Source organism: Ambystoma mexicanum, chromosome 4q (assembly GCF_040938575.1).
Source record: "Ambystoma mexicanum isolate Mex_15411 chromosome 4q, UKY_AmexF1_1, whole genome shotgun sequence".
In the NCBI taxonomy this organism is placed as follows: Eukaryota; Metazoa; Chordata; class Amphibia; order Caudata; family Ambystomatidae; genus Ambystoma; species Ambystoma mexicanum.
The window spans coordinates 1,243,065,814-1,243,092,784 of record NC_090928.1 but is presented as its reverse complement, the minus strand read 5'-3'; the positions used below and the strand labels follow the sequence as shown (position 1 = coordinate 1,243,092,784).

General features: G+C 45.0%; 1 protein-coding gene across 2 annotated transcripts in view; it reads right to left on the bottom strand.

Moving 5' to 3' along the window:
• LOC138468319 (exportin-5-like) overlaps positions 1-26,971 on the bottom strand; it is a 2,047,117-nt gene that overhangs the window by 1,653,537 nt on the left and 366,609 nt on the right. For both annotated transcript variants that reach the window (XM_069608821.1, XM_069608822.1), the window contains exon 7: positions 26,757-26,897. In XM_069608821.1, the coding sequence (XP_069464922.1) occupies positions 26,757-26,897 (141 nt within the window). The remainder of the gene's footprint in view (positions 1-26,756; positions 26,898-26,971) is intronic.

Sequence of the window (26,971 nt, the reverse complement as noted above, 5' to 3'; positions counted from 1 at the left end):
GAGGGGCAAGTCTAAAGTCCCAGGAAACAGTGTGTTGACAAGAGTGAATCCGGCCGAGGGATGTCTACTGGAAATGTCTAAAAAGACATTAAGATTTGTGAGCAAAGGAAAAGCCGTAGTGAACACTGAGAAGGGAGGCTGAAAGTAAAGAAGGGTCAGCGCCCAGAAGAGGGGGACTCGAGGAGTGAAGTCCTCACCCAAAGTGAAACCAAGAAATTAACGTTTTTTTGAAGGAACTCATTTGTTGTTAACATCAGGGCCTCGAAGGCAAGAGACTTTCAAGAGAAACGAGACTTGGCCAACGAGGCTCCTGATAAGCTGGAACGAAACTGTCGACTCTGGCAGATGAATTTGTACTGTGCTCCAAGATCCCTGGATTAACTTGCGCACAAAATGTGGGGAAGGGTGATCCAAGGTACTGCATCCTGACATATTATTTTAGAACACATCTTTGCTTGAAAATAATCCCACACCCTTTTTGTATTTGCTGTAAGGTTTGGCAATTAGGTTTCTTAGTATGGGCCTTTTTTATTTGACACAACGCCACTAGGACTGCCTTATTTTCATTTGATGGTCAACGCTTGCTCACATCTTAGATTTAGATTAGGCGGTTTTCCAACCTGCATACAGTTTAATAAACACCCTTGAACTGTGATCACTTGTGTCTGTCTTTACTGTTGTCACTATGAGTTCTTCACAACACAAAGGAACAGCATTTTCCAGGCGGCAACTGAACGAGGGAAGAAAGACAGCAAACCAAGAAGGGTACGTACGCAAGGAGGGAGATACCCTTGACCATTCCGGCGAGAAACTGCATCTTTCCAGAATCCTTCAGCTTAAAAAGCATATAGCCAGGAAACCAGACTGAAGAATCCTGCATTGTGTGTCAGAGATACCTGGGCCCTCCTGAATGGCTGACCGAGTCGGGGAGGAACAGCAGCCGCCGTGGTACCGTCCTTGGCGCCAACAAAGGAAGATATATCAGTGACAGAGTGGTCAGGCACTGCAAGTGTGCTCAATCGAAGGTCTCTGTGAGGTATGATCTAAGTCATTTAGGCACAACAAGAAAAGGGAGGGAAGACAGAGGGAGGACAAGGCAAACTATCTTACTAGGCCTTGTGTCATTCAGATCTTGCAAGTACGAGATGTGAAAGGGGAAAGGAGTGGGGGGTTGCAAGGGAGAGGAAAGGGGGAAACAGGGCAGCAATGCCCTGAGTAAGTGCAGCCAGGGCAGCACCGTTCCAGTCCTTAAGTGCTTGGTAGGCCCAGAGGCAGTGCAAGGGTGACTGATCAAGAAAGAGCCTGGTACCTAGTGAGACTGAGTAGCCAAGCAACCAGCCAGTACAGCAGACAGGTGTATCAGGTAGGTCAGCATGAGAGGGATAGAGAGAAAGCAGAGGAGAAGACGAAAGTTATGAGCTGTTTCCAGAAAATCAAGTGGTCGGCTCAAGTTTGAGAGTGGCAGGGAGGCCATTCCAGAGGGAGACACCTGCATAGGAGAGAGATCTACCCCCCACTCTCAGCCTGGAGAAGCGTCTAACCCTTAAGAGAGTTGGAGGTAGCTGAGCAAAGGGCTCGAGAAGGAAGGTAATTTGGAAGAGAGTGTTGGAGGTGTGCAGGCCCAAAGTTGGATGTATCCAGCCAAGAAGCGGCAGAAGTGAAAGTAAAAGATGAGAATGAGAAATGAATCGAAGCGGTCCTGCGACGGTTTGAGCAAAATATACATTGCACAATCCCAAGTCTTTGATTTTTGATACAAAGAAGAAAGCTTAGAAAACGAGATTACATGGCCTGAGCCAGAACAAGGAAGACCAATTGTGAGCATTGTGCTTAAGGGTTCCGAGCCCGAACAAGGGAAACCAATTGTCAACATTGTGCCTTAAGGGGTCCATACACGAACGAGGGAGATCTGTGGTCCGAGCCCAATTGAGGGAGACCAATTGTGAACAGTGGACCTGGGAACTTGTGAACGTGAAAATCCTGACACAAAGTAACTTTGGTGCTTGTTTGTTAAGTCAGGCCCTCTGCAATACGAGGCTGTTATTGGAAGAGAGACTTTAGCAGAAGACCCTGATACCTATGCTTTGAACTGTATCCTCATGGTAGAAAAGCCAGAGTGTGTGCAAAGCTTGAGCGTGCCGCCTTGTCCCTTGCTGAAAACGTGGGGAAGGGAAGCCAACTGTTCACTTATACAAACATATCATTTCTTGAACACTTTACATTTTGCATACATTGTTGTCCGACGCCAAAGGCATTCAACCAACCCATTGAAGTTCAATAAACACCATTGAACTGTGATCACTTGCGTCTGCCTTCACGGTTTGATACCATGCCTTCCTTACATAGGTCACATGACATTTAAATGAATGCTAGGAAGGTTCTATAAAAAGTGGTCATTTTGTTTAGCAGAAATTGATTGGTGGCTTTCTATGGAGCGAGATGCTGACTAAATGTACCCTTTCAAGTTGATTGTACTGGTTGCTTGGAAAGTGGTATGTGTACTTATTTTATCTTCTTTAGGTTATTTTCTTTATTGTAATTAGGATGCCATCACTCATTAAACCTCTTTCAACCTACAGGTTGCTTGTGAGAACTATTACTTATGCACAAATGTGTTACACATTGTCTATCTTATATACTACCCCTGAGGAGATTGGCTTTAACTTCTTACTGTTTGGATTTGTATAACAACTGGTGATTACTTTGGAAGCTAGTACTTATATATCTTATTGATTATTCAGGTTGTGAGTGCCTGCTATGGTGAAGTTTGGAATTAGTCTTTTTTGTCTCCTTTGGCTCCCATTGTGGGGGCATGTCTTTGTCAACTTTACTTCTTTTAATATTTGATATGTGCCGTACGGACATTATCAGAGTGTCTTTTATTGCTATTCCTTTTTATTTACAAACATATTGTTTAGAGAAAATAAAATACCAGTGGGGACATAAGAAGTGATAGAATATTTATCATTTCTCCCATTGAGTAGGTAGGTTTACGGTCTTACTCCCTTCATAGCGGTATATCTTTGATGGAATTGGACAGGTTTTAGAACTCGGAACAGCATAACAGGTGTTTATTTGTAGAGCGCACGTTCACCACCAAAGGGGCGTCTTGGCGCTATTGACAAACAACAGAAGTTAGTTACCCAACTTAGCCGGTCAGATAGGACAGCAAGTAGAGCGCTCGCTTTGACATCCGTACAGAGCCTGCTGACGCAGGTTCCAATCCTGTCAGGGCCAAACTCAGCCTTTCATCTTTCTGAGGTCGATAAATGAGCACCACACAGCGCTCAGATGCCTGAGGGTTCGTAGCGCTATATACATGCAAAAATAAAATAAATAAATGAATATACTTAATGCTACTCATTTTATCGACCCCTGAAAAATGAAGGACTGAGTGGACCTGCCGGGATTCAGACTTGTGACCATGAGGTCAAACACTGGTCCCTGTACTGGATGCATTAGTCCACTGAGCCACAGACCCAGCTAAATCTATTTAGCTCTAACTGTTACATGTTATCTTTAGTATTGACAGATACTTGAACTATTTTCTCCTGAAGAAGGTATTTGTCCGAAACTTGTAGAGCTCATCTACATTTTGTGTTAGGTTTATTAAAAAGGACCCTTATTACACTTGAAAATGTTGTAATATCTTCAAAATGTCCTGTTTACTCATTGTGTTATTTTCTGACTGATTTTTCAATTTAATGGCGTGCAGGGACCGCGAGTATCCCGCACTTTTGGATAACTGTCTTTGTCTCCAATGCAGTTATTGCCGTATGCGTTGCTAACATTGACTGCAATCGGACATTCCAGAATGTTTGTGTAAGATCTCTAGATTACAGCGGGAACTTTCTTGTTGCTCCAATTTCCTGGTGTTGAATTGAGAAGGCCAACAATGCCCGCGGTTCTCGAAGACAGGGCTTGAAAAAACCAGAAGTAAGGCTCGGACACAGAAGTGGCATGTTTTTCAGTATAGACTTATCGATCAAAGAAGGTTGTGAAAAATGCCTCTCTATCCCTAAATCTAAGAGGGGTTTCCAGGACTCGAAAGAACTGGTGAAAATAGTCAGGATGTCCCAAAGCAAAAGTCTGTCCCAGTCTCGTCCCCAAAACCTATTTCCTTCCCTTACTCTATTTACTAACATGGTGCAAGGGTGATATTGCTCTAAAAGAAATATAGTGTTCATCGAGCCAACATAAACGCTGGCGGCCATTCAGGCTTCCAAAAGGATTAAAAAAATATTATGTTGAAAAAATATGTCCCTTATGTTACTTTCCCCTAAACTTCAAAAGAAATAAAATGTCTTTGAAGTCTCTTTTCATATAACACTGATTCACAGTTTTTTTTTCCAATTCCAGGGTTCTCAAACTATTTATGTCCAAACTCTCATATGGGTGCAGCTCCCAGATTCGCAATATACTACATTGCTTGGTTTACTCTCCTGCCAAGCAATAGCCCCCTTCACAGGCTGCTTCTCTTTGTATCACAGGGTCCCAGACTCTCTTATTATAGATCACTTTGTGTTCTTACCTTTCGTATGGGTGTGGGTCCCAGACTCGCAATAATGTCCCTTGATCATTTGGTGCACTTCTCGGCCAAATGTATCGCCTTTTACATTTGTAATTCCCAGGTCCCAGACCTTTTCATCTTGTATTTTGTTTAGGCCCTTTTAAGTCATCCTGGATCCCCAGAACCCTTTGAGCCACCCCTTCCAGCTGGCGTTGCTCTGGGGCGAAATTCCGATGTTGCTTGGCTGCTTCCTTCGTTCAGCAGCGCCCCCGCCACCAACTCCTTCTTTCTCTGAACTTATTCGGCACCAGTGCCGCTTCTTACGATGACGGCTCTAGCAACAACACAGTGCTTCTGTGGCTGTGGTCCCAGTGCTATGCAGCTCCCGAGACCTTGTGATGCCTGAAGGGTGCCCGGACAACGGGACGGGCAAGTCCTCCTTCCCTGGAATGCCATCTTGCTTCTATCCTCCTCTGAGCACAGTGTCCCACAGTTTTCCGGGTTGGCATTTCTGTGGCTCAGCTTTCCAGCTGACAGCTTCCAGTCTCTGGTCACAGCTACCCGGAGGGTCTTTCCTCAGCGTCTCGGCTGTAGTGAATTTAAACTCCTGCATTGGAAAAGGAATCTTCCTGGGCCAATCAAATTCACTGTCGAACTAGACTGGTCACTTCGGTTTGCCAGAGTGATCCTCATGCTCGCAGTGTTCTTTTTTTTGTCTCAGTACATTGTGTTGAGAATAGTAAGTCAATGCTGGTTTGATCTTTAGTTTGTATAAATGAACTAGTTGACTTGGCTCTAAAATAACACATCAATTGCATCAGAGCAGGTGGGAGGGGAATCTAGCTCCTGAAAAGGGATAAAAGGACTTCAGTGGATTTATACTGCACCTCTTGAAGATGATCGTCCCTAGTCGCAAAAGCGGTTTCCCTTCCCAGGTGATCCTCCTGCTATGCACCACTCCCAGGGGGATTTTTGTACTGTAGATGCACTGCACTAGGACCCTGGGAAAGGTATCCCCTAAAAGAGGAGGGATGATATCTTCAGATAAGTCACAAGCATAGCAAAGTTTCAGTAAAAAAGGAAAGGTGAAAGCTGCACAATGGTGTACCAGAGAAAGAGGTTGTGCTGCCACAAGATACTTGTGAGCACGCTGGCTTAGTGAAAGCCCCATACAGTGTAAACAGAAGTGGGGACAGTGTCCCCCTCTATTGTTAGACATTGGAGCTAGTAGTATTACCCAAAAAGCAGAATAGGGATAGCGTCCCCCTGAACTGAATGCCATAGGATAGGTCAGTTATGCCCAAAAAACAAAAAATAACATTAAAAAAGAAGAATTAGAGGGGGGAGTGAGGTGAAAAAGACTAATTCGCCCAAAATAAGCCTGGTACACCAAAACAACTAGCTACTATACTGGGGGTGTGACGGAATGCATACTGCTCTCCCGGAGTACAGAAATGAGAAGTGGCTAAACCACCTACTCAGACCAACATTAGTAGAAAACTAGCAGGGATCCTAACCAAAGGTGAAATAGGCACATCTTGGAAGATATACATCTACTATGCCTCTTTTGGTAACATGGGCTGAGGGCATGCTAAATCTTCATGAGGGGTGTGAACTGATAGCAGCAACGAAAAGAGATGCTTAAGCGGGCACCACCAATTCTTCACAACAATTTATGTGCATCTTATAAGGTTTGTATTTGGTGTAATACCAAGACCTGAAGTGCAATCTTCAGGAACTAAATACAAGCAGATACTGGTGGAATCAGACCAGTGTTGGTGACACCTTTGTAGTAAAAACTACTGAAATGTAATACTTTAACAAAATAAATATCCTTGTTTCATAGTTTTCTTAAAACAGCATCTTTTACACAGTGCGTAAAGTAGCAGAATCTGTGGCCAGTGCATTTCAGACATTGCATCCATCGTCGGCAATATAAAAATAATCCAATTCATGTCTCACATCAGTTACATCCTTAATGTAAGTGATTCACACATATTTTTGTACGTGTTGCCTACCGGTTAACAGCTGAAATAATGATCCTGGTGAAAACACCCAATTAAAAAAAGCATACATAAGAAAATCTTTGTAATAATCCAATGCTTGTTTTTGTTACCAATAAAAGTCTTTGCCAATCAACAAACCACCTTTGTGTCCATCTCTTACTCCTACACTCTCACAGCATATATAAAGCAACCAAAAATCCCAGGTGTAAAAGGCTAGAGTGATCCAAAAAAAGTATCCCCTAAAATAAAACAAATCTATAATAAATCTCTGTATGCATCAAAAAGTGAATTTTTAACCATCCCTATACCCTGCTTTAGAGACAGGGTCTCCTTCTCTACCTGCAACGACAAACAAATAACTGTTCAGTTTGCCTTAATGGTTTTGGTTTGTTCAGTTAGTACATTACCGCTCTCCTGACATCCAGTGTATGGAGGGCCCTTTCTCTAGAGTTCTATGGATTCTGAAAGAAAGCTGGCAATTCTAATGATTAATTGACATGACACTTTAAAATGAATTCAGGTGAGAGACATAATGTGTTCTTAAAACCACGTTACCCTTGTTTATGGTGTGAGATGATGCACAGGTTCTCGTCACTTCTCCCCAGAGGGTACCCCTTCCCTGCGAGGATAGCGAGGTGAGGCTATTACCAGGAATTTCCTCCTAGGGGTGGCAGAATGTAGAACCTCACAGGGAGAGACACCTCCCCCCCTTGGGGACAAGAACAAGGACTCCCATTCAGTCAATTCGACAAAAAACACCTGAAAACCAACAGTCACCCCAAACCAGTTAGCATTTGTTACTGTCATACCACTGATAATAAACTCCAGAAACCCACTCATACTGTGAAGATGATGAATCGGAGAACCATGCCAACCACACTGGGGCGAAGAAGATGGAACAAGGAGGAATGAATCCTCAAAGGAAAGAAAAAAGTTCTAAGGTTACACTGGGGAAGACCGAACGTATTGAAATAAAAAGGGAAGAAGGACAAATGAGGGAGGTCATTGGAGCCTGGGAGGTTCACACTGGGTCTGAGAAGACAATCGGGAGACGCCGAAAAATGTGTTGCCGATCAGACGCTGTAGAGAAGGAAAAAGACGGTGGCACCAAGAAGGCGAGAGGCCGAGCTGAGTGTCTGGAGAGTACCTTGAGGCGGTGGCGTGACCCAGAGAGGGTGGACCTCAAACTATGCCGAGACCATACCAGGAAGGGCTTCGCAGAGGCGCAGACCGAAACAGGAAGAAACGAAAGCCTGAAGAGGTTTGTGTCAATCGGACAAACCTGACCCAGCGAGAACAAGCGGTGGCGCCGGCCCAATTCAATTGGGGTAATGGGAGCAGCGGGAGACCTGTTGGGGGGACAAGGAGAGAAGAGGGTGAATATTACCAAGGGACCAGTACAAGTCAATATTGGAAAGAGTGAGAATTAACAAGGGGACTATCTTACATGTACCAATACATATGAAGGTTGGAGGGACCGTAAAGAGTGGAAAGGGACCAGTCATACTCATCCCAATATAGAAGAACCAATGTGAATTCAAATAATGAAGCCGGGCAGGATCCTGTGGATACCCAAAGATGGGAACTTCTAAAAAGACACTGCGAGATTTAAATAATAAGGATCAGGATCCTTATTCAGTGAACCAAGGAACTTGGTATAGAGAAGAAAAGGGGAAGACCAGGAGGGGTAAAAGCTCATTTCAAGAACCAAAGGAACGTATTCATGATATTATTGCCAAGAGCTATCTCAAGACCGACTTGTTAAGGCTGTAGAAGCCTGTGCAGGAGAAGGGCGTCATTCTCCTGGACCCCTCTTTCTTTCGAGTCTTCTTTGATTAGTGGGAAGGTCAGGATAGGGTAGTTTGTGACAGAGGACGGACTATTGACGAGCACCCTAGTCAGTTTTCTGTTAAGTAGGGCAAGCACCTTCTTGCTAGTGATAGATATACCTTGTATTTATTATTTGAATGAACCAAACTGTAAAAATGCCACCAATTGGTCTGTCTCCTCCTTCCGACCTACCACAGGTGTAAAAACGCAGTCTTGTAGGTTAGCTGTTTGAGGCATGCTTTATGCATGGGTTCAAAGGGGGACCCATCAGTTTAGTTAGGACATTTAGATCCCACCCTGGTGGGGGATGTGGAATTGACGGATGCATTTTTTTAAAATTCTGTTTATTGATTTTCAAAAAGCAGAGCACAAGCTCCTTTAACACAAAAACATTAACAAACAACCTCAACGTTTCTGCCGCCCCCTCCCCCACCCTAACCCCTTTCATTAAGGCATTCACCATTGGAACCTTGCACCAAGATACTTTGCTTTGAGAGGCTGTGTAAGCAGAGAAAGTTGACAGATGTACTTTGCGAATTGAACACTAGACCTTAGTCTATCAAGTGTAGCAGGTAGTGCACAATATGGGACGGTGAGCAGTCAATGGGATTGACATTAGTCTTCCGGCACCATATTACAATCCGCTTCCATTTCTTGAAATAACTGTCTTGTATTCCGATTGCGTGCCTCTTTTAGGATGTCCATGCATTGAGCGGGTACGTTGAGGTGTCCCAACGATGACCTCAGAGGCAAAGCACACAGTCCGGGCCGGGTCTTCAGCTAAGATAACCACAGTTCTTTGAGTTTCCACGTCCACTGAGGACTTAACACGATCCTATTTTTCACCTAGGTGGTCCATGGGTGTTCCCCATCTGGACAGTTCACTCCGGTCTTCTCTGGGAGGTCAGTTAGGGGGGCTCAGATCCCTTAACGGCGCGGTGAAGCGGGAGCTCAGCACTCAGGCTACCATCGCCTGCGCGCCCCCTGGTGGCCTCCTGGCACATGCTTTTTGATGAGTTCTCTCATCTTGGACGCGGTGGCCATCGAAGCGCCTTTGACGCATGCTCTTCAGCGTGTGAAAGGTGATCTGTTTTAGCCGCGGTGTCAGAAACTGACTCAATGTCATGCAGCGATGGCTCAGAGGACAGGGAAGATTTAGAGGACGTTTCCTTTGACACCTCGTGGCTCTCAGCGGTCGACGAAGCAGTCGACGGACAGCCTCGAGATGTGTTTAGTGTGGTGTGAAGGTGTGCTTGAGCTGACAGGGGTGATCTTCACAACAGGACCGCCGGCCGCTTTAATGGAGTCGGGGGCTTACACGTGGGCATCTGTCAAGTCCATATCACAATCAGCGTCACTTAGGACACCAACGCTGCCATCACTGGATGCATGGGCGGCACTGCGTTTTTTTTTGTTTTTTTTTTTAGAAGAGTCTTAGGGCGAAAGGGCTTGCAGGATTTGCAGTTCTTTCGGGGTGGTCCCTTGGGAGATGGTGGTTACACACCTTGTGTGTGTCTTTCTAGGGGAACTTCCTGTTGCAGGATGGACAAAAATTAAACAGTGTATTTTCCATGATAGGTGGAAAAGGCAGCACAGCAATGAAAGGGAACAGAGGGGAACATTAGTCATTCTCTTAAGGAGATGAAAGTATGGCCTATCCCTTTTCCCCCTACTCTGATGGGCCGAGGCCCAGTGAGGCATGTGTAGGCCGCAGTCAGTGTCCATCGAGACAATTGTTCAGATTGTCATGAACGCTGGCTTCGTCTGTCGAAAGCTGTTGAAGATGATCTTGCGGCAGGCGATAGGCGGTTAGGGAAAGAATAGTAAGACGTCTACAATTAAACTTTGTTAATCAAAAGGTATCAGCCTGAAGGAATGCTGCAACTAGCGTCTGACTACGATTTCTGAAAAAAAACAATCCGATGGACCTCGACACATGAAGGACCATGGGTACCAGTGGACATCACACTAGGGATAGTATTACCATGCCCAGTCGACGACCCTGAGTTTCAAAAACAAATCATGTAATACTCTGCGACTACCACTAGATGTAAGCCTATGCATAGCATGTGATCTAAGCAGATCCACAAGCCTCAGAAATATATATGCATATATATATATATTTCTCTCTCTCTCTCTCTAAATCTGCACAACTTTTTTGGGCACATTCCTTATTCCTTTTGTTAAAATATGAAGACTAAATGGTAAATACATAACATGTCCAAATGCACCTTAGTACCCTGTTGTCGCACATATAGAAACCCTAATAGCGGTAGCCACCCTTTAATCTCATGGCCACTGGGCTGGAACAGTTTCCTGTTGGCACTTTCTAGTCTTGAAATTGAATAAAAAATACATTTTAAGTAAATAAATCAGTGGTATGTCAGTATCTTCAAATCCAATTACTTTGTTGTCCCTGATTCAAGGCACTTTTATATTACAAATGCTTTAAACATTTTCAGTGCGTGGATTCCCTGGCCATTTGGTCTGTGATGGAGCTTTCACATTTAAATAAACATTTCCATGAATATAGAGGCAGCAATACTGCTCCATCCCCCCCAGGTAGCTGAAGATTACCACAAGTAATATCACATACTGACAGACGCCATGAAAACAAAACCACACTCCAAGACGGACTTTATCTGCAGGCTCACCCTAAAGACCTAAAGTTGGCCCCTCCCTGAAGCAAGGTATAGATAAAATCTGATCCGTGCCGTCTTGGAAAACTGCTGTGGTACCGAGCTTGCAGAGGGAATGTCAGAGCAAACGGATGAACAAGTTACTTCTTACCTTGTAACGTTCTTTCGACGGGATGTTCCTCCGACGTATTACTTATCTTTGATAATACGTTTCCAGCTCCTGGCCTCGGAAATTTTTTCTGTAGAGGGTGCTGCACGTTGACGTCCGCCGAGTCGATGACCCTCGACGGCCACCGTATCGGCGCCGACATCAGCATGCCCATAAATAGCCACGCGCTGCGTCCGTTGCTCAGTTCCGTTTTGTAGCATAAGAAAAGTCATGCCTGAATTGGTTATTGACCTTGAAGGAGCGTAAGATTGGTTGAATGAGCCCTAAGATTTTGGGGTGGCTCTTTCCCTGCCAGTTTGTAACATTACAGAATGGCCAAAATAATCCACCTGGAAATGGTTTGTTTTGTTATGGGTAGTCCCAACTTGTGACCTGAGTATCCTACAAACAGTTGGTCTGCTTGCCTGATCCTAGCCATTCTGCTGATGTAAAAGCTGAGAGCTCGCCTTGGGTCCAGTTTATGTAGCCTTTCTTCCTCTTTCCCCGGATGGGGAGGAGGGTAGAACGAAGGTAAGGTAATTTTCTGAGTAATATGAAATTCAGAAACCACCTTTGGGAGGAAATTAGGCTTCACCTGTACGACAACTTTGTCCTTGTGGAAAACCGTATGTGGGGGTTTACAGGAGAGAGCTTGTAGTTCGCTCACCCTCCTAGCAGATGTTAGTGCTACCAATAGGACAGTTTTAAGCGTGAGACATCTCAGCGAACAAGAGTGAAGTGGTTCGAATGGAGTGCCCATTAGGAGGTTTAAGACTAAATTTAAGTCCCATAAGGGAACCTAGAATGGTTTTGGAGGATAAACATTAGTTAATCCCTTGAGAAATTGTATCACTAGAGGTAGTTTGAAATACGATGGTTCCTCCGCAGTGCGCTTGAGGATAGAAAGCGCTGCGAGATATCCTTTTACAGTGCCAACTTGAAGGCCTGAGTTTGCCAAGTAGAGAAGAAACGATAACACTGTTGGTGTACCACATGAAAAAGGGTCGATATTCTCCTACACCAGCTGCAAAATTTGTTCCAACGGCAGCGGTATAAAGACTTTGTTGCTGGCCTTCTGGCCGAAAGCAACACCTCCATGACGTCATCAGGGAGATCCCAAGCCTTGTACCTCACCCTTTCAGAAGCCAAGCGTGAAGGTTGAGGGTTCTGGTGTCTGGATGGAGAACCTGGCCTCCCTTCTGCGAGAGAAGATTCTCTTTAAGTGGAAGACGGATTGGAGGGCAGATGGACATATCTAGAAGGTCCGGGTACAACGTTCTCCTGGCCCATTCTGGGGCAATTAGGATCATGGTTTTCCGGAATCTTCTCAACCTCCTGATCATTTGAGGAATAACAGGGACTGGTGGAAACACGTAAAGAAGTGGAAACTCCCAGTCCACTACGAACGCGTCTCCTAGAGCTCCTCTCGGGGGAAATTCCCTTGAACAGAACAGATAGCACTTCCTGTTGGTGCTTGTGGCGAACAGATCCACCTGAGGGGTTCCCCAAAGGGCGAAGATCTCTTGAAGGACTTCCTGAGCTAGCTCCCACTCGTGGGAGACTGTGCTCTGCCTGCTCAGAGCGTCCGCTGTCAAGTTCTTCTCTGCGACTAGGTGGACAGCTGATAGAGATTCCTTCCCGAATTGCCCAAAACCAGAGCTGCATTGCCTCTCTGCACAGTGGCAGTGATCCTACGCCTCCTCTTTTGTTGAGGTAGTGCATGGCCACCGTGTTGTCCGTCATTATCAGGACATTTCTCCCCTGTACTGATGGCAGGAAAGCTTTCAGCGCTAGTCTGATCGCTCTCAGCTCCAATAGGTTGATGTGTAGTCTGGACTCCAATGGAGAACAACGACCGCTGATTGTCAAGTCGTTGGCATGGGCTCCCCACCCCGTGAGTGAGGCGTCTGTGACTACTGTTATCTCTGGCCATGGTTGCCAAAACAGTTCTCCTTTCAAGATGTTCTCTGGATAGGCCCACCATTGAAGGTCGCGGGCTACTTTGTCCGGAATCCGGAGGAGATCTGTCATTCTCCCTGAGAATTGTGACCACTGAGTTCTCAGTGCCCACTGGAGAGATCTCATTCTCAGGCGAGCCTCTGGCACAAGGAAGATGCAGGATGCCATGAGGCCTAGCAACCTCAAAAAGTCGAAAGCTGGGAGACGTTGGGCATTTTGAAACTTGTTGACCATCTGCAGAATATCTTGAGCCCTCACCTCTGGTGGCGAGGCTTTTCCCAGGGAAGTGTCCAGGACCGCTCCAATGAACTGGAGTCTCTGTGATGGTATCATCTGTGAGTTCTTTAAATTGAGGGAGAAGCCCAGTTTGTGAAGGAAGTGGCAGACATATTATAGCTGGACCTGGGCCTGTTTCGAAGATACAGCCCTGATCAGCCAATCGTCCAGTTAGGAGTAAACGTGGATCCCTTCCCTCAGACTCGCCGCCACTACTGACATTAGCTTGATGAAGACCCTCGGGGCGGAGGTCAGCCCAAATGGCAGAACTCGAAATTGATAATGAGAGTCGCCAATTGCAAACCTCAGGTATTTCCTGTGTTTGAGATGGATTGGCACATGGAAATAAGCATCCTGAAGGTCCAGATATACCAGCCAGTCCTGGAGCTGGAGGGCCTGAAGGATCTGAGAGAGAGTTACCATCTTGAACTTGTCCTTCCTGAGGAACTTGTTCAATTCTCTTAAGTCCGGGATGGGTCTCAGTCCTTCTTTGGTAAGAGAAAGTAGGGGGGAGTACCAGCCCTTGTTCCTGTCCGCTACAGGTACCGGTTCTATGGCACCTTTCTCTAGCAGATCTATAATTTCCTGCAAGAGGAGCGGATCTGGAACTTTTAGAGAGCTGTTCCCCGGTGGATGACTGAGGGATGTGCAGAAAGGGTAGGCAGTAACCCTAGGCAACTGTCTCCAATGCCCAAGCATCTGACGTTATAGCCTGCCATTCCGTCAGATGGTGAGTTAACCTGCCCCCTACAGGTGGTGTGTGGAAAGACCTCAGAGTGGTTTGGGGGCGGCTGATGCAGATGCCGAGGGTAAAGAGGCACCTGCTGCTGCTGCGGCCTTAGTACCTTTGACCCGTCCACTTCGGGTGGATCTCCTTTGGCCTCTTTGAGCCGGCTGTCCTCTGCCTTTCCCGAATGCGGAATAATAGTGAAAGGACTTTCCTCTCCCAGAGGTTCCTGAGGGGCGAAAAGGAGTTTGGCGGATAGCAGCTCAAAGATTTTGCTGCTGCTTTAGAAGTCTGCAACTTTTCCAGACTGTCATCAGCCTTTGTTCCGAATAATGAAGAGCCGTCAAAGGGCATATTCAAAAGTCTGGCCTGTACATATGGAGCAAAGCCAGACTTTCGCAACCACGCATGCCTGCGGATTGTTGTACTTGCCGCCATGGCCTTGCTGATACTGTCAGCGGAATCGATGCCAGTTTGAAGTGATTCGCACCTGGCATCTTTGCCATCTTTAATAATGTTAAGGAAGGCTTCATTTTCCTCTCCTTCGGGTATGCAGTCAGCCGCTGATGAAGCACACTCCCACAGTGTGTGACTGAACCTGGCGAGTGTACAGGTGGCGTTGATGGACTTCAACGCCATACTACAAGCAGAGAAGACTTTCTTCGCCATAGAATCATACCTCTTGTCATCTCTATCCTGTGTGACAGTAGGGTAAGCGGTCCTACTGCTAGATGAAGTTGCCGCTTGGACCACCAGGCTCTCTGGAGTCGGGTGTTTTGTTAAGTATTCAGGGTCAGCAGCCGCTACCCTATACTTGGCTCACAATCTTTTATTGACCGCAGGGATAACTTCAGGAGTTTCCCAATTAGATGTAATTTTCCTTTGTAAGGCTGCATGCAAGGGCACCACAGGGTCCTCCTGTGGACCTTTGTCTAATATGTTTGTCAGGTCATCCTTTTGAAAAACAGGCGAAGGCGCAGACCAACCCATGAATTCAATAATTCTTGCCATAAGGGTTCTATAGGGTGTTTTCGGCATGTTCCCCTGGGTCTGGCTTAACAAATTCCACTTCTGGGGAAGTGTCCAGCCCACTTGCCTCATGCAGTGACTCCTGTAGGTCAACCTTCTTTCCTCAGAGGTGAAATCCTCTGAAATAGGCGGTGTGGTCTTCTGAAACCCAAATGTTTCCTGGTCAGAATCTTCCCCCTCTTCATAAATTGAAGATAGTCCATGGTACTCGGACCTCTGAAATGGTGTAAAACCCATCTCTAAGGCGCCAAACTCGTCATTATTGGGCGAGAAAACGCTGATGTCGTTGACGCCGCTGTGACAGGCTTCGAAGGCGCCGAGAACAGCGTCGAGAAAACTGGAAGAGGTCTCGAAGAACTCGAGAGGATCAGGATCCTACTCGAGGACTTCGACAACGGTTTCAGCGTCGTGCCGGAGGCCCTTGGAATCACCGTTGGCTGTGGAATAGCCTTGGTCTTCTGTTTCATCGGCGTCAATGGCGGCGTCGAGTCGATCGACCGATGCGTCGAAGAATCCTTCGACAACGGCGTCGATGGCGCTGATCCATGCGTCGAAGGAATCTTCTTACCCGATGGCTCGTCGCGCTCTCGGGTGGAACGTTTCGCCGGGTGCAGCGACTCACAGCGTTTTGATTTTTTGGGTTTTTCACCCGGGGTATCACCCTCAGCTGTCTTCGAGGGGGTGAAGGCCGCTTTCTCGAAGACGCTTAACATTTTCTTTCTGAATTCCTCCCACTCGGGCTGAGAGCTGTGTTTTGTGGGACAGGAGACCCTTTTTGGGGAAACAGTAGACGACGAGGAAGGGAATCTTCGACGTCTCTTTTTTGAGTGTCTTGATCTCGACGAATGGTGGGAGCTACTTCGAGATCTAGAATGGGAATGTTTTCGACGGCAAGGAGACGAATGCCTCGACTCAGCCGAAGAAACCTTCGAGGAGGTTTTGACTGATTTACCTCTCTCGAGCTTCCCCTTGGGCTCCTTCAAGGCTTTCGCTGTCATGGACATGCAGTCCTCACACTCCGAACAATGGTGCTCGGCTCCCAAGCACCACAAGCAGATCCTGCGTGGATCCGTTATCGACATTTTTTTTCCGCAGTCTCGACATTTCTTGAAGCCGGATCGCGGCATCGTCGGTGCCGATGAAGATGCCATCGAGAACAAGTTGGTATTTATTCGAGTAGATATAGAGGGTTATCCTGACTGAACTGAGCAACGATGTTCCGAGGCCCCACGAAGCGCAGAAAAACAGAACTTAGCAACGGATGCAGCTCGTGGCTATTTATGGGCATGGTGACGTCGGCGCCGATACGGTGGCCGTGGAGGGTCATCGACTCGGCGGACGTCGACGCGCAGCGCCCTCTACAGAAAAAATATTCAAGGCCAGCAAGCTGGAAACGTATTATCAAAGATAAGGAATACGTCGGAGGACACAATCCCTTCAAAACATGCTTCCTGTGTCCACATAGCACTTCCTAAAAACATGCCAGCATATCACTATAGAGGGGTCTGTTACTTTGCTGGTGCCGCGGGTTAAATGTGAAACCCAACAGACATGTAGAACTTGAACTTAGAAAACTCCCAATATATAAGGTACAACAAATGTCATCATCCGTAAAGCCATCCACTGAAGACACACACAGAAGGAATGACAGCCCTGAAAGGAATGTCTCCGAAATGCTCAAGGCAAAATCACAGTAATAGTACCAACAACAAATCGGTGTGTGGGGGGGGGCTAACAATGACCTGGTAGAGGGTCAGGTTAAATGATGGGTAGGTAGATCTTAAAGGCCCGAATATGGGAATACCACAATGAAGTGAAAAAAAACCTGTGCTGCTAGGTTATGCCATGTTAAACAATAAGGGCTGAAAACCCCATTACAAACGTATGACGACCCATGGCCTGAGCCAGCAGCAGAATCAAATAGGATGAAATGGGCTGATCGGTGAGAACAGAGTCTCTGTGGCCAAACACAGCGAATCAGTGAAGGGAAACCAAGTACGCAATGACGCTCTGACCCGCAAGCCAGATCCCGACCCCTGCCCTGCAGCCTCCAGCTCGCCGTCTATGGCACTACTCGCCCTGCACGCCATGCGAGCCAATCCGGTAAGCAAGAGCACTTCACAGAGTCCAGCACCCCGAAGTTACGGGTCTCTTTCCCGTCTGCCCTCAGCAAATCTCCCCTCTGAGGGGGGACAGCTGTCAAAAACAGACCTTTCTCCACAGGAAGGAGCAGGTTCCCCCTGGTGGCGGAAGAGGACATGACCCTCCCTTTTGCAAGAAAAAAACCTGAGCACTTAAGACGGTCAAAATGGCTAGAAGGTGTTTACATGTATAACAATTTATGTTTTTCACACACACACACATGCATCCCAGAAAATAGGAGGGGGGAACCAACAAGGCGACACAGAATCCCACTTACATAAACAAATACCAGAGAGCACAGCCTATATTCATGGATAAACACGACATACATAAATTCCTCACTATAATTATAAAAGCATGGGATTTAGTACATGCACCAGACTATTTCTTTTGACTAACTGCAGAGTCCACCAAAAAATGGGAAACCCTACGAAATCGCCTGTAGTAGCGACCCAGGTTATGGTAGAAGCCAGGAATTTACTAACGGGTTACACTTGCAGCTGCAACTTGTGGGCACCTCTCACTGCACCCAGTGGTGGGAAATCCAACCTCCAGCGACTCGATCCATCAAATCGTCAGGCAAAATCAGAGTCAGGGAGTAGTAAATCCAAAGTATCGGTTCCCCCACCTCCCACTGTCCGCCAGAGGATAACATTTGTTTCCTAATCTTCCATTCTACTGCCTTTTCATCGTCGAACGTAGTAACTCCTAAAATACCCAGAAACCTTTACTTAACTAGTAAAATTGTTGCAAAGTATTTAGAGCCATCACCAATACAAGTCAATTAGAACTTACCTACAGTGACTCCTTCTAGTGAGAAAAACTGTAGCTCGTGTGACTTTTGGGCACAAGGCCCCATTCTTCTTAGTGATTGGACAACTGAAGTTAGGGAAATTCACTTTTGACTTGGTTCCATCATTACTGCATTTTTTATACTCACTTGTTGAATAAGTATTTTTTAATGCATTTATGAACCCATGGTGAATGTATACAACATATTAGATACCTGTAATCGTCTGATGCTTTTACCTGCTTAGATTCACATGCTTTGCATATGCCGACATCTAGTGGACGTCGACTGGGCGTGTTTGTAATACTATTCCTAGTGCGAACTGTACTGTACCCATGATCTGTTCACGCATGGACGTCCCTTCATGCGTGGGGGTCCCTCAGATTCTACTCCAAGATGGAAGAAAGGGTGGGAGCCTGTCAATCTAAGCAGATACACGCATCAGAAAGACTATTACAGGTATTTAATATGGCTTCTGAGGCTTGTGGATCTGCATAGCATCACATGCTAAGCATAGACTAGCAAGCAGTACCTGAAGGTGGTGGTGAGTTGTTGTAAGGTGCACCGGCAAAAAGATGTCTTAACACTGCCTGAACCACCTGTGAAACACCCCTTGAATGTGCGTCCAAGCAGGAATGTTGTGTACAGGTGTGAATTGATCTCCAAGTAGCTGTTTTGCAAATAACATCTAATGGCTCATTTACAATGAAAGCTAGAGTAGCCCCAGTACCTCCAGTTGGGTGTGTCCTGGGCATGAATGTTAATATTCTTTTGGCCATTGAATAACAGATTTTAATGCATTTGACAATCCAGAGACAGGATCCCCTCCTCTTCTTGCGGCAAAGGAAACAAAGAATTGATCTGTCTTCATCAATGGCTTTGTTTTGTTCAGGTAATGCATAACTGCCCTCTTGACATCTAGCATATGGAGGCTTCTTTCTGCACAATGTTAAAGATTTTGAAAGAAAGTAAGAAGTTCGATGGATTGATTGACATGGAACTTTGAAATACATTTCGGGGAGAACCTTGGATGTGTATGTAAAACAACCTTGTATTTGTGAATAACAAACGGATCCCGAACTGAAAGGGCTTGCAGTTCGCTGACCCTCCTTATTGAAGTGATAGCAAGAAAAGTAGTCCTATAATTGAGATGTTTAAGACTGGCTTATGCATTGCCTCAAAGGGGGGACCCCATGACACAATTAAAATCCCAACCAGGTGCTGGATTTGAAATTCGAGGGTATAGTCTTAACTGATGCCATAAAAGCTTTAACCACTGGAACTTTCCACCATGAGATTTTACTCTGACATGCAATATATGCTGAAAGTGCGGCTAGATAAACTCTAAGCAAATTAAAGACTACACCTGAATCTAGCAGGTGAAGCAGATAGTGTACCCTAGGTGAAGGGGAGTACTCAATAGGGTTGACAGCGTGTTTTACACCATAAGATAAAGTGTTTCCATTTGTTGAAATAGCAGTGTTTTGTACTGGGTTTGCATGCCTCTTCAGATGTCCATACATCTTTGGGACATGTTTAAGTGCCCAAATTCGATGACTTCAGGAGCCAAGCTGCCACGTTCAGAGTTCATGGACATGGATGGAGTATTGTCCCCTGATTCTGGGATATGTTTTAAGGGCACGGTAGTTTGACTGGTGGGAAAATATACATTTTTGACAGGTGCGAGAACCAATTCTGACGAGCCCACATTCATCCACAGTGTGCCCCTCCCTTGTACCCTGTCTGGGGATAACTATATGAGTAGTTTTGGCATTGTGAGTTCTCTTGCATTGCAAAGAAATCTATGCCCGGATGGCCCCAATCTTTGAAGACATTGTTCAGAATGTCTGCATCTAACTACCATTCGTGCTCCGAAGCAAGTAACATGTTCCTGCTTAGCACGTCTGTCAGAAAACTGTTCCCCTAGAACATACTGTAACAGGAGGAGTATGTTGCATTTGAGTGCCCAATTATAGATGTTCGGAGCTAGTTTGGACAGACCTGGACAGTGTCCCCATTTCTTTATATAGTACATGGTTAGTGCTGTCAGTCAGCACCAGGACTATTTTCCCTGTAAGTTGGTGTTGAAAAGCTTGGAGTACTGCAAGTAGTTCTAGAAGGTTATGTTTTCATGTTAACGCTCGTGTCCACATGCCGCGGGTTGGTGGAGAAAGTGAGTTTCCTTCCCGGAAAACTATGCATCTATTAGGAGTGGCCTCTAATGCAGGGGTGATGAATGGCTTGCCGTTTAAAAGGTTTACTTTTGTCCACCACTGCAGGGACTGAACAAGGGGCTGCAAAACCACCAGTTGATCGTCCCATAGACTGGGTGCAACCGTTGTTTCGCTAGCCATTCTTGCATTGGAGGCATGAGAAACAAGCATGTGGAAACAAGGCGCAGAAATCAAGCCAGCGGATATAAACAAGTCCACTATAAACAACACAATCCCACCAGTATTCGGGGCGGTCCCTCAATCAACCCCTCAGATCACTACACGTAATACATAGACAAGTTTTTTTTGAAAAATGTATTTATTTTTCTTTATTTAATTAGAAACATTAAAAATTATTAAATAGATCAGAGCTCATATAAGAGTAAGTATAAATATAGGACATACAGTTATACAACATAAATAAAGTGCAAAATGTGAAGAAAAATGCTAATATCACAATAGAGCTGCTGGGAACTTGCTGCCCAATTACAAGCTGGGTAATAATCACCATCGTCCAAACTAAGTCCAAGTCAATGTCGAAGGATAAAATCCACTCGAGAGAAGGGAATCCCTCGGGTGGAAAAAATCCTAGTCAACCGAATATAGTCAGGATGGTTTCGAAATGAATTCGAAGATGGATTAAATCCTGATAGTGGCAGCAAAAAAAGTCGTTAGTTCCGAATCTAGCAGTTTGAACATTGCAATAGACAAGGCACTGAAAGGTCTTCACAAAAATGATATTCATAAACCCATACTCTAAAAAGTTTAACATGGGATGCTATACCCATCTATTGTATTGCTGTGCTAAACAAAGCATGTGGCACAAGATAAATGCAGGATGCCATTGTTCCTAGAAGGCTTATAGCCTTTCGCATGGTTATCGCATGGTTATCTGACGACCGAATACATATTGTGACACTTGAAAGAGTGTGCTTTGGAACCTCTCGTTGGAGGGGAAGACTAGAGCGTCTTCTATTTGAAGTAGCACTCCCAGAAACTGTTTTACCTGAATGGGAACAAGGCTTGATTTCTTCTCGTCGATTGAGAACCCCAAGTAGAATAGAAGATTGATGGTCTCTGGAGTGTTCCGTTAACACAGTTGTGGCGTGTCTCCTGTTATTAGCCAGTCATCTAGATAAGGGTACGGTGGTGTCTGCACAGGTGGGCTGCCACCACTGCAAGCATTTTTGTAAATCCCCTTGGCGCTGAGGCTTTGCCGAAGGGAAGTACTTTGAATTGGTAGTTCCTACCTTGAACCTTAGGTATTTTCTGTATGCTGGCAACATTGAAATATGAAAGTATGCATCTTTCATGTCCAATTTTGCCATTTAATCCCCTTTCTTTAGAAGTGGAATTACTTCTTGCAATGTTGTCATCCTGGATTTGACAGGCTTGACATAGGTGTTGGCAGGGCGCAGGTCTAACACAGGGCGCATGCTTAATTCTTCTCTGGAACAAGGAAGTATACTGAATAAATACCTCAGTTTACCTCTAGAAGTGGAACCAGCTCCATTGCTCCCTTTTGTAGAAGTGTTTGGATCTAGTAGTATCAAGTGATGCTTTTGCGAAATTGTTCTTGATCTTGGCGGATGGTGGTGAGCTCCATCTAGGAATTCGATGGAATAGCCATTGACCACTATTGGCAGCACCCACTGGTCTGATTTTATGCCTTCCCATGCTTTGGCGAATTGAGCAATGCGACCCCCTATGGGGAAACATGAAAAGTAACATTAACGAATATGACATTTGTTGGAGGGGCTCGAGGATCCTCTAGTGGCTGTGCTCCTGCCCCAACCTTTGCCTTGTCTGAAACCTCTTTGTTGGGAGGTTTGAAAAGTAGATGTTTGTCCCCTATAACACAGGGAGGAGCCGGATCCAAACCCTGACTGTGCTGATCTTGAATACCCTTGGCCCCGAAAGGAACAATGGGTATCGAAGACCTTGCGTTGAATGTAAGGCTTGTTGGAAATTAGTCCTAACGTTTTATGGGTATTGTGTTCTTTTTGCACAGTTTCCAGGGCGTCATCAACTGCCTTGCCAAAAAGCCAAAAAGCACTGACTTCCATTGGCATGTTAATGAGGATGGCTTGGGTCTCAAGCATGAAGCCAGAATTGTGCAACCACGAGTGGCGCTTTAATAAGGTCCCCTGCGCTACTATTCTGCCTGAAGTCTCTGCAGCATCCAGGGTGTTTAAGGATATTATGAGCTACCCATTTGCCTTCTTGAAGAACTTAAGTAGCTATGATTTAAGGTTCTGGAACTGAATCCAAATGGTTTTCCACTGATTCCCACTGCGCACTGTTGTAACTCACTAGCAATGTAGTATTGTTAGCGATAAGAGTAGAATATGCTGCTGGCGTAGCTACCAATCTTCCTAAGGCGTAAATTCTTGTACACTCCTTGTCAGGAGGAGCTTCAGCATTAGACAACGGGACCCCTGCATGTTTTCTAGTAGTGGTGAAAGCTCAAGAGGCAGGTTTTAGATGGCACCCGGTATATAGAGAGGCAGGTCAAAACGTTCTCTACGATAGCTTAACTGCCTGTGTAAGAGAAGGCACAGTTAATGAAGGTTGGATTTGTTTCTTTATAGACTGTAAAAGGGTATTGACTGACTGATTTCTGTTTTCATTAAGAATATCATCCACTAAGTCTTTCACCTCCACAGACTCCTGTATTTGAATCTTAAAACGATTTGCAGCTTTTTTAAGCAGATTAAACATAAACTGGTCGTCAATTGGGGAATGTGTATCTGAATGATCAGCGACATTTGGCTCTTGTAAAATATTTGCATCAGGGTCATCTGGATCATAGTAAGTAGGATCACTAGATCATTATCATACATAACCCCTGGTCGTCAGTGCCCTGCTAATCAGTGACCTGATCCTCCTGATAGGTACGATAATGTGGCTCTTCAGTTACATCAATAATACTGTGAGCTGGTGAGGTATGTAATGTCTAATCTAGGAGACTTATCTGGTTGTTTTCCTTCTGCTATTTGTAAAGACTTTTGTCTGATAGGCTAGTGCTCCTTAAAATAAAGAAAGAAGGAACCATGCTATCCTTAAAACGCTCCCTTGTTCATGTACCTGTCCTGGGAGTTGCTGGATGTGGAAAGACACCAGCCTCTGGATCTACAGAAAATGCTTGCTATTTTCCAAAGAATGAGATCAAGGAGAAGTGGCCTTAGTATATTCTGAGGCCTTATGTGTTTGAGTGGAGGATGCCCTTGAAGTTAAGGTGACTGTAGAAATATCCTGTGAAATTCCGGTGTCCGTTTGTGTACTTTTAGTATTTTCTTTTTACTTTCGACACCTATTGTTACATAGAGGGTGAACGCGAAACATGTTCCTTCGAAGTCGTAGAAGTTTTATGCATGCCAATTGACATCTGTGTCCCGCGCATGGCAATAAAGAAAAACAAAATTGTTGGCACAGCAGGCTTTAGACGCGTTAAAGCACAAGACTCCTATGTGACTTCTGTCGCTGTGTGGTGTTTTTTCAACAGAACCGAAGAACGGCTAGGGGATGTGTGCTTACAAAGGTGCCTCCACACCTCTATTTTACAAATATAGCGCATTTGTATCTAAGGTTTAGGAAGGAAGAATCTTAGACTCTTGGAACAACAGACTGTACATACATAAACAACCTGTAGGATTCAACAATAGTAGTTGATTGAAACTTTCTCTTGGTCTTCAGACAGACTCTAGAACCCTTTAGTTTATTGCTACTCACAACTTTTGGTTTTAAAATTCCCTAGGAAAAGAATTTTCTAATTAAACTATGTTTTTGGTTAAAAACTCACAAAATAATAACAGTGGATTCAACTTTTTTTTGGACGTTAGACTTTGGTTCACCGTCACTCACTATGGAGGTTAAAATTTATTGTGAAAGGGATTTACTAACTTAATTGTATGTTTTGGTTAATAGCTCATATAATGAGAAGTACTTTTCTTGATAATTTTACAAAATTAATACCTTACTAAAAAAATGTCTTTCCTTTGTAGAAATTGATTGAAAAGAATTGTGTGCCCATGAAGAGTGAATACTACTCAAAACGCGTTGGGCCTGTTTGTATAAAATCAACACTTGTATTTTAAATATCTTAACTTGTCAAATGGCATGATTTGCCAATTTAAGTAATGCATAACAAATCATCATATGAAGGGCTACACATATGAAAAAAGATAAATGTATGTATGAAAACTGTCTGAACAACCTGTCGTATACAAGACTGTCTAATTACAACCTCACCACTAGGGGTATAGACAGACCGTACTGTAGTAATTACCTTTAGGCCTTGGCCATTTAACAGTGTGCAGGGGACGCAGCATTCCTAATTGGAACTCTTTTGTCTGTGTCTACCTCAGTCGACAGGTGTCATCCCCATAGCAGCATGGTGGGCCTGCCTTTCGGGTTTGGGGACTGGCACGTGAGAGTCTGCTGACTCCTCAGGAATGTCTTCGGCTTCCAAAGCAGAGCTGTAGCCAACTTGTCTTCATCATCTCATTCAAAACCCTGGAGGGTGTACCCCACTTGGCCTGCATGGCGTAGGCCGCCCACCGTTACTGCGTTTTTTCCAAGGGAACTTCCTTTTGCAGGAAGGACAGAACTTTAAAGGAGTTCTTTCCATTTTTAATAAAGTTAAATGCAGCTAGACAGTAGTAGTAAAAAGAGAAAGCGTGGAGAGCCACTCAAAGAGAAATGAAGTATATACATGTACAAACTCATCCCACCCCCCACTCACCTCCCCCCCCCTCCCCCGACTACCTCTACTGCAAGGCCAAAGCCTGATGTAGGCCAAAGCCAGCTGCGAGGCGTTGAGTTCTTCGAAGTCTTCAATACATTTTAAATGATTATCGTACATCAAGGAGGCTTCAATTAAAAGAGGTGCCAAATTCTTAATATTACACTTAACTATTAATAACAAAAAGTAGTTGAAAGCTACAGACTTCTCATTGAGCGACCAACCACGATGGCGGAAAAAAACAATCGGAGGGATCTCCACGTGTGAAGGGCCCCTGGGTAGCAGCACACGTCACAATAGGGATAGTATTACAAACACACCCAGTCAACGTCCCTTTTCCAACTTCGACAACAAGTCATGCAATGCTCCACACCTACCATTAGATGTCGGCTAATGAAAAGCATGTAGTTCTAAGCAGAACCACAAGCCTAAGAAATGTTATCATTATTGTGCAATAACATTACTTGCTAGTTTAATTTTCCAGTGTTTGTAGAAGGACTAGAATAAATACCTGTAAGTTTACAATTACTTGTCTAAATTGATTATTGTGTGGACTCATGGACGGCCGCTGACCCTACTCTCTCTCCTGAGAATAGCTTTGACTGCTATCCACTGGTACCTTGATTGGATTTTGGCTAACCTCTCGGAGCTCCCTGTTCATTAGAACTAGGGTGGCCTCCTGAAATTTGTCCACAAGCCTGGATTCTAGAAATCCACCCTTAACATGTGCCCCTTCCTTATAAAGGCGAACTGGCACAGAGGAATGGTCCAAAGCAAACCCGCTACAAGGGGTCCATTCTAGGCTGTTCTAAACAAGTACCCTCTACCTTCTGACATCATACAAAGTTCCTTGTACTGTAGGAAAGGGAGGGGGGAGGCAGGAAGTTGTGGAGAGTCCTAGCAGAAACCAAGATGATGAAACCCCCCTCAACCTACCTCTCGCATCTGGCTACTCCAACTCCGCCCCTTCCTATGTCTGTTGACTTCAAAAGGACTCTAGTGGTCAGCACCCAGGTGCAAGTAAGGTTTCTTTATGATAGATATGTCTCTGAAGCACCGAATTTCCAGGAGATCGAATGGAGAGGGTGCCTTGGAAGGAAGTTGCTCACCCTCCTGCAAGAGGATTAAAGAGGCGGCTTCCTGACCATTGTGCAACATGGCAGCTGTAAAGCCATCCCTGCCAGTCGGCCAATACATATTGCCCAGTCATATCTGGGCCCTGCTCACAAATCCGACTGTCGAATGATATCAAATTGCCTACCTTTATAATTGTGCAATGCTAGCAGCCATCATGCCACAAGCAGGCATGTCTCATATTTAAAGTTTAACTTGCCAACAGGCTGACAGGTTAAACAATTATTATAATTTGTATCAGAGGTGCGTGCAGACAGTAAAAATGCTACTTCAGCTACTTTGGCCTGCTGTCACTGTATTCTAGCAGCTTTGAACAATAGTTTTAGCAAGGAGTGTTAATGAAAAGGTAGGCGGGGATCCGATTATCAGATCTGCCTTTCAGAAACAGAATTTATATGAAAAATATCAAAGCAGGGTTAGGTTGTCTGCCGTCATCAGGAGGCATTTAGTCACAGGGGTCTCAGAGTGAGGCTAAAACGCAGCAAAGTAGAAAAACACTAACAGTATGTTAGTTATATTTCAACCAGTGCAAACAATGAATGTAACATTACATTATACACAATCTTTACATGCCATGATAGAACCATATGTCCCAATGAGACTGCATACCTCATTTCTGGACATATTTTCCAATTCCATTAAGAGGTTTGGCCACCTTTCCGGCCAATCTTGTTTGATCATCTCCACCACAACACGAGCAAAGCCTTCCTTATTGTTGCTTTTCTCAAGCACAACGGTCTTTGGTCCTCGCTGAGAAGAAGAAGAAAATGATGAAGGGGACATCAGGAATGTAGGCCAGTAAAGGGACTTTCTAGAAAATACAT